Here is an 8,119-nt window from a genome sequence, read left to right on the forward strand (position 1 = left end):
CTCTGGTCTGCTGGTCGTCATTGTGCCTCCGGCTCCTTCTCTTTCCCAGGACCCAGACGGCTGGTGCGACTTGACCAACTTCGACCTGGGCGACGACTCGGCGGTCAGCAACGACGGCAGCCCCCCGCACGTCGCCGAGTCCAGCAAACCGCACCCGCCCAACGTCACAGAGTACAGGCTGGACGGGCACACCCTGTCCGACCTCCGCAAAGGCAGCAAGGGAGAGCTGATCCCCATCTCCCCGCGGCCGGACGCCGGATTTGGGACGCCGCCCTCCCTGCTGAAGCAGCACAAGAAGAGGCGGATCACGCTGTCGCCCGTCTCCGAGAGCGGCGTCGCCGGCAACCTGTCCCTCACCGAGGCCAACAGCATGACCCCCAAAAGCACGCCCGTCAAATCCCTGCCCTTCTCCCCGTCACAGGTAACCCACCCCCTGGCACCTTCAATATCCGTGTCTATATCTCTCTTACCGGTTTGTATATTATAAGAAACAATGTGGCTTGCATTTCTCCGGGAACGCTGGATTTGCAGTCGCACATGGTTGACCCCTACAGCCAGAGTAATACAGGAACAGAACGTGTGTGTAGCGTGTTCCTACGCGACCCCATGTTAACGTGACGTGTGAGGGGGTCGTACTTAGGGAGGGGGGGTGGTTGCAGCTGCTCTTAATTGTGCTGTCGTTTCCAGTTCTTGAACTTCTGGTCCAAACAAGACGCCCTGGAACTGGAGAACCCGTCGCTGACGTCCACCCCCGTGTGCAGCCAGAAAGCGGTGGTGACCACCCCCCTGCACCGGGACAAGACCCCACTGCTGCAGAAGAACTCGGCGTAAGTAACCTGCGGACCCTCTCGGGGACGCGGGTGCATTAACCCCTGCAGGGCTGGAGCAGCCAGCGATGCACTGCGGCAGGTGTCGGAGGGGTTAATATCGCACACGTTATTAGCGCGCCCTTCCCACGGCACCAAGTACCTCCCAAAACTGCGGATATGCCCCGAGTCTGAGGACGTGCCCCACATGCGCCCCGAGGCTGAGGATATGCCACCCCCACCCCATGCACCCCTGCTATCATTATCGTTTATTTGTATAGCGCCAGCATACACCGCAGCGCGGTACAAAGGGGGCGTGATGGATATTACATTAACCATTGCAAGGACAGGAGGTAATGAGGGCCCTGTTCCCTGTTCCTGAGAGCTTACAATCTAGAGGGCAATGTTGAAACAAAAAGGGTAAAGTGGCAGCAAATCAGGATGGAGAATGGTCCGGCCTCACAGCGGGGTGTTTGGGGGGGGGGAGTAAGGTCCGGCCTCACAGCGGGATGTTTGGGGGGGGGAGTAAGGTCCGGCCTCACAGCGGGATGTTTGGGGGGGGGAGTAAGGTCCGGCCTCACAGCGGGATGTTTGGGGGGAGTATGGTCCGGCCTCACAGCGGGGTGTTTGGGGGGGGAGTATGGTCCGGCCTCACAGCGGGATGTTTGGGGGAGTAAGGTCCGGCCTCACAGCGGGATGTTTGGGGGGGAGTATGGTCCGGCCTCACAGCGGGATGTTTGGGGGAGTAAGGTCCGGCCTCACAGCGGGATGTTTGGGGGGAGTATGGTCCGGCCTCACAGCGGGATGTTTGGGGGGGGAGTATGGTCCGGCCTCACAGCTGGATGTTTGGGGGGAGTATGGTCCGGCCTCACAGCGGGATGTTTGGGGGGAGTATGGTCCGGCCTCACAGCGGGATGTTTGGGGGGAGTATGGTCCGGCCTCACAGCGGGATGTTTGGGGGGAGTATGGTTCGGCCTCACAGCGGGGTGTTTGGGGAGGAGTATGGTCCGGCCTCACAGCGGGATGTTTGGGGGGGAGTATGGTCCGGTCTCACAGCGGGATGTTTGGGGGGTGTTTGGTCCGGCCTCACAGCGGGATGTTTGGGGGGGAGTATGGTCCGGCCTCACAGCGGGATGTTTGGGGGGAGTATGGTCCGGTCTCACAGCGGGATGTTTGGGGGGTGTTTGGTCCAGCCTCACAGCTGATCCTATAATGTTTGGGGGGTGTTTGGTCCGGCCTCACAGCGGGATGTTTGGGGGGAGTATGGTCCGGTCTCACAGCGGGATGTTTGGGGGGTGTTTGGTCCGGCCTCACAGCTGATCCTATAATGTTTGGGGGGGGAGTATATAATCTAGGTCGTGAAACTCCTATAAATCAGAATAATAACAGGGGGGGGAAATCTGTGAACTTGACCTTATTTAGGCACTTGGTTCCTATGTATGATCTATGTAAAGCCTGTCATGTATGCTGCCTGAATACGGAGCTGTAAAACTATGCGAAGCATCACGCTGGAAGGAGTGGCCCGGAGAGCTTGCACTCTAAGCCGTGGAATAGTCGCTCGGCCGCTGTTTGCAGGCCGGTTAATTCACTCGCCGGGGGCTGAAACTCGTCTTGTTGTTTCCAGGTTCATCACTCCCAACCGAAAGTTTATGGGAGAGAACGCTCCCCGCACCCCGACGCCGTTTAAAAACGCGCTGGAGAAGTTCGGGTACCTGAGACCACTGGTAATCCGTGTGTGTGTGACTGGCACTGCCACTGCCCGCTCTGTACCTGTGTTGTGTATACATGTCATGGTGTGTGTGGCGCGCGCGGAGGCTGGCACGGTGTGTGTGGCGCGCGGGCACGGTGTGTGTGGCGCGCGCGGAGGCTGGCACTGGGTTGGCGGTGGTGGAGGCTAGCACTCACACTGCCGCTCCCTCCTGCAGCCCGCGACCCCTCACCTGGAGGAGGACCTGAAGGAGGTTTTGCGCAGTGAGTCCGGTATCGAACTGATCATTCTGGATGAGCCCAGACCTGACCGGCTGAAGCGGAAACCAGGGGTGAGTGCGGGGGTCCCCTAACCATCACCCCATTACTTTATCGTTCTCCAGCGCTGCACAGGGCCCTGTACCGCATTACTACCCCAGCACTCGCCCCCCCGCCCCCCACCCGCGCAGTTTACTGGGATGCAAAGGTAACCCGCTCCCATCGGCCGCCCTGCCGCTGCGTTATCCCCGCGTAACCTTGCGTTATCCCCGCGTAACGTTGCGTTCTCCCCGCGTAACGTTGCGTTCTCCCCGCGTAACCTTGCGTTATCCCCGCGTAACCTTGCGTTATCCCCGCGTAACCTTGCGTTATCCCCGCGTAACCTTGCGTTATCCCCGCGTAACCTTGCGTTATCCCCGCGTAACCTTGCGTTCTCCCCGCGTAACCTTGCGTTCTCCCCGCGTAACCTTGCGTTCTCCCCGCGTAACCTTGCGTTCTCCCCGCGTAACCTTGCGTTCTCCCCGCGTAACCTTGCGTTCTCCCCGCGTAACCTTGCGTTCTCCCCGCGTAACCTTGCGTTCTCCCCGCGTAACCTTGCGTTCTCCCCGCGTAACCTTGCGTTCTCCCCGCGTAACCTTGCGTTCTCCCCGCGTAACCTTGCGTTCTCCCCGCGTAACCTTGCGTTCTCCCCGCGTAACCTTGCGTTCTCCCCGCGTAACCTTGCGTTCTCCCCGCGTAACCTTGCGTTCTCCCCGCGTAACCTTGCGTTATCCCCGCGTTATCCCCGCGTAACCTTGCGTTTCTCTGCCTCTCTCGTAGCATCAGCGAAGTCCCATCAAGAAAGTGCGCAAGTCGCTGGCTTTGGATATCGTGGACAAGGGGCCCAAGCCCCCCGTTCTGCCCCCTCCCCCAGCCGGCACCTCCATGCAGACGCAGGTGAGGAACGAGCCGCAGGTTGTCGAGTGCGCTAAGCCCGTCACTACACCCGGGGCGTCGCCCCGCTTCCTCTGCTCAGCGCTGCACTTCCGTTTTGCTGTCTACCTGTTGATATGTTCATCTAGATCGCGCAGGGCTGCTTATCTCCGTGCCTCTGAAGTGGGTGACCCTAGTGTCCTCTCCCGGTGACCCTGGACAGCCCAATGTTGCGTTCCCGATGACCTTGGGCAAACCTAGTGTCTGCTCCCGGCGGTCTTATGTCTCTGTACCACGGCGCCACCTTGCGACCGAAGCCTCCTTTGAGGCAGGTACTCGCAGTGCCTCGAAAATTCAATATGCCGCCCTCTATAATACATTATTAATTTTTAATTCATATGAATCTGGTGGTTATCAAACACCTTTTTTAGGCTTTGTGCCAATAGCAGAATAAGAGCCGTACAGAAAGTCCTCGTTTTACGACGCTTCGCTTTACGACGAATGGCTTATCCGACGCTGTCCAATGCATCCCTATGGCCGGTTTTACGACGCCAAAATGGCTTATCCGACGCTCTTACGGCGCTTTGCAAAGTTGCAACATTATGTAAATCAGAAAGCTGCAGTCAGGGAAATCGTCCAGATCAGTCTGTGTGAGGGTTTAGTGGGGTATTTAGGCCTTTAAACATGTCTAACAGTTTTATTATACACTTCTGGATTCAATAAATAGAATCTTTACATCATAATGTTAGTGTGTGCAGCATAATCTTATTGTTTGAGTAAAATATTTTGTGTATTTTAGCATTAAAAATGCCTTCAGGAACGGAACGTTTGATTTAAACAGTGTTCCTATGGGAAAACGGGTTTCGCTTTACGACGCTTCGCTATCCGACGCCATTTTGAGTAACGCATTGCGTCGGATAACCGAGGACTGCCTGCACTACCATTTGTGTAAAAGGTTACCATCCTAACGCTACTCCTGCTTGCATCGCGCCGAAGACCTCTTCCCCCTTCTGTCCGCCCGTAGGTTTCTTGTTCATTATCGCAATGGTATCTTTAAGGGTGCGTTGTGCTTATCTTATAAGAGCAGCTATGTAGCTAGGTGTGAGGCGTTTAAGTGTGCATGTGGCCACACCAAGTGAATCCAGGAAGAACGAACAACCCTGGAGTTGAGAGGGATTTGAAGTAAGAATGTGTGAAGCAATCTGCAGACGGAGAGCCTGAGTAGTGTGCGGAGTCGCTCACAACACGCGGGTTGTTCTTTCTTCCTTGTGTAGATCTTACTGTGGGACTATTTCCTCCCCCAGGCCGCATCCTGAGGCTTGGACGCTGCAGGGTTGTTTGGCACCAGCTGCCCTGTGCTCCACGTACTGGTCCAGTCTTTGCGTTCTAAATGCCTTCATCCTTCTCCCCCCAGCCTCAAAGCGGCGAGAGTTTTTTGTCCAGCTCCCTCAACGAGTCGTCTTGCAGCGGCCGAGAGGAGAACAGCCTTTTGAACCAAGGGTTCGTCCAGGTCCAGACGGGGAAGGAACCGCTCGTCACGCCGGAAGACCTGTCCCAGGCTCCGACGGACATCGGGGCGCTGGTGAGAACGCAGGAGCGCGCCACGCAGCACGCGGGCATTGACACACGCTTGCAAAACAAGGCGGGCGCCCTCGTAAAGACAGACACTTGCCCGTTTGTAACGGTGGACACGGGCGCCCTCCACAAGACCTCGCTTAACGCCGGTATGGGCCCAGCCGTAAAGGCGGATGGGGACGCCGGATGTAAAACGGAGATAGCGGCGCCGGCAGGGGCCACAAAACTGAGGACACCGGCTCTGGTAAGTGTTAATCGCCATGAGGAGCCCTGGAGATGTAACACACACACACCACACCACACCACACACACACACCACGCCACACACACCACACACCACGCCACACACACCACACCCGATGAGAACCAGGTTAGGGCTTTGCTGCGGACACCACTAGAGTTTAGAATATGAAGAAGAGTGAACGGCAGAGAGATCGAGCAGGATTAGCAGGGGAGAGACCTTGGGATTTAGCTTCATGGGGATCATTGGCTACTTTTAGTGAGCACAGTCTGAGCGAGCTGTACAGAAGCCAGATTGTAAGGGGGCCGGGAGGGAATGGGAATTAAGAAAGTTGGTCATATGGGAATATATTCAGATACTCTGCATCATTATACAGCACAGCATGATCATTGGGTGCAAATGCATAGATACGGTTTGCGGCAGTAAAGCTGTGTTCATTATACCCGTCCCACCCTACTAGTGGAGACACTAAAGAGGGCATTTGCCCCTTTTTAAGACACCTGCCAGGCAGCTTCTTTTCTCAATTGTTTGTATAGGCATCTTTCTATGGGCTGCCATTTTAAGCTCCCGAACACACCTGCCCATCCTGTCTAGAGTAACTCGCAGGCTTTAAACCATGTCCACAACCCGAAATAAGTGAGATGGGGCGGGCTTTGTGCAGTAGAGTAACCGGTTTGGTTTCCTCCCTCCCCCCCCCCCCCCTTCCCGCTCGCTCTCTGTGCAGATGACGAGCGCCTGGAAAACCGTCGCCTTCGGAGGCTCGCGGGACCAGCTGCTGATGCAGGAGAAGGCCCGGGCGTTTCTGACCAAGCCCAAACACAGCTCCGCGTCACGGACCCTCATCCTATCCTGATGCGGGGAACCCGAGGGGCGGAGGAGCCCCCTGCACACGTCGCAGATTTACAATCGGAGGCCGGTCAACGCAGGTCCTCACGGGCCACCAACAGGCCAAGTGTTCAGCATATCCCTGCTTCAGCATAGGTAGCTCATTCGAAGACTGAGCCACTGGTTGAGGGCTGGAGTTGGCCCTACCTAAACTATACTCCTTACATTTCTTCGGTTGCCGCGGGCCGCGGGCGACTGGGAACATTCGTACACACATTTGTGGGTTGCAGTAGCATGTTGGACGCGTCGGCTGGATGTTTAAACGCGCCACAGCGGCCCAACACTGACACAATTCCGACGCGAGAGACTTCCCTCGTTTGGTAACCCTACCGGTGCCACGGATCTCACTGACACGTCTAAACCAGGGGGGGGGGTGTGAAGCCGAAGGATCAGCCTGCCGTGTTCTGTGACTCTGTTAATTTATCTATTACCACACGCGCAGAGAACGCGACGGCGTCTGCCGGAGGGGCCCCGGCTGGCCCCCCCGCGCTTCACCGGGTTCCCGCCACAAATCACCGCTCCTGGTTTTCATTGGAAACTGACTTTTAAAAAAAAAAAAAAAAAAATGTATTTCCCCTTTGAACAGAGATTTGTATTTTAAGTTTATGGATTCAGTGTTAAAGGGGGGGCAGGGGCGCTGCAGCGGGGATCTGTACCCCATTAACAGGTTGGCAGCCAGAGGGGGTTACCCAGGGGTGGGCAACTCCAGTCCTCAAGACCAACATCCCCCCTCAACAGTTGAGGTTTTCAGGATATCCCTGCTTCAGCGCAGGGGGCTCCATCATTGGCTGTCGGCCAACTCCAATCTAGATCAGGGATGCGCAAACTGTTCCCCCGTGCGCACCCCTGCCTGCTCTCCGAGGCCCCGGTGTCAAATGACCCGCGGGGTCACGTGACGCCGGGTTACCACGACGACGCGTCACTGGGAGGGTAGGTAAGTCTGTTTTTATAGAGGCCTTGCGCAGCCCCCCGGCATTTAATTTAAATGCCTGGGGGAGAGCGCGGGCCCTCTATAACTGCCGCGCACCCCTGCTCTAGGGCTTACCAACAGGCCAGGGGGTATTGGGGATATCCCTGCTTCAGCACAGGGGGCTCAATCGGTGTCTCTGAGCCACCTGTGCTGAAGCTGGAATATCAATAATACCTGACCTGTTGAGGGGGGGGGGGGGGCCTTGAGGACGGGCGTTGCCCGCCGCTGGGTTAACACGTTGACGTGTCCTGGCGCGTCTGTGCCAATTTCCGGTATGTGTTTCCATCATTCTTTTTTTTTTTTTTTTTCAACAATGACCCAGAGAAATGGTTTAAATACGTTCCCGATGCCTTGTTTGTCCTGTCAGGATACGCCTTAAAGAAGCAGTCTCCCCCCCCCCCCCCTCCTCCCTGCTGAGGGGAAGCAGCGGGTCCCCTGGACTGGACCATGCTAATGTCAGCTCAGGGGACCCCCTGCTACCTGGGACGGCCGCATATTAAAGTCCCACGGGCCAGTAGGAGGCGGTGACTGCTGCTGGCGTTGGGGCTTTGTGCGCACACGTGGCACTGGAGGCGGAAACCACCATTTTTTTTGTTTCCCCTGTTGAAGGGACGGTGCTGGCGCTATCTTTGCAGGTATCTCGGGAAACGGGGTTCCCGCAGCTGGAACGGACGCAGTTTTATCTCCGGGGACCCCCTTGTTTCTCCCCCCCCCCCCTCCCCATGTAATGGGCGGGTGGAAGGGGAACGAACAAGGGGGGACCCC

General features: G+C 56.8%; 1 protein-coding gene across 1 annotated transcript in view; it reads left to right on the forward strand.

The window, feature by feature from the left end:
• MYBL2 (MYB proto-oncogene like 2) overlaps nt 1-6,988 on the forward strand; it is a 49,244-nt gene extending 42,256 nt beyond the window's left edge. The window contains exons 3-9 of the mRNA XM_075571206.1: nt 50-421; nt 688-827; nt 2,431-2,530; nt 2,732-2,845; nt 3,591-3,707; nt 5,098-5,502; nt 6,224-6,988. Coding sequence (XP_075427321.1) covers nt 50-421; nt 688-827; nt 2,431-2,530; nt 2,732-2,845; nt 3,591-3,707; nt 5,098-5,502; nt 6,224-6,352 — 1,377 coding nt within the window. The 3' untranslated portion in view covers nt 6,353-6,988. The remainder of the gene's footprint in view (nt 1-49; nt 422-687; nt 828-2,430; nt 2,531-2,731; nt 2,846-3,590; nt 3,708-5,097; nt 5,503-6,223) is intronic.
• Nucleotides 6,989-8,119: the final 1,131 nt, after the last annotated feature.

Source organism: Ascaphus truei, chromosome 15 (genome assembly GCF_040206685.1).
Source record: "Ascaphus truei isolate aAscTru1 chromosome 15, aAscTru1.hap1, whole genome shotgun sequence".
Lineage (NCBI taxonomy): Eukaryota > Metazoa > Chordata > Amphibia > Anura > Ascaphidae > Ascaphus > Ascaphus truei.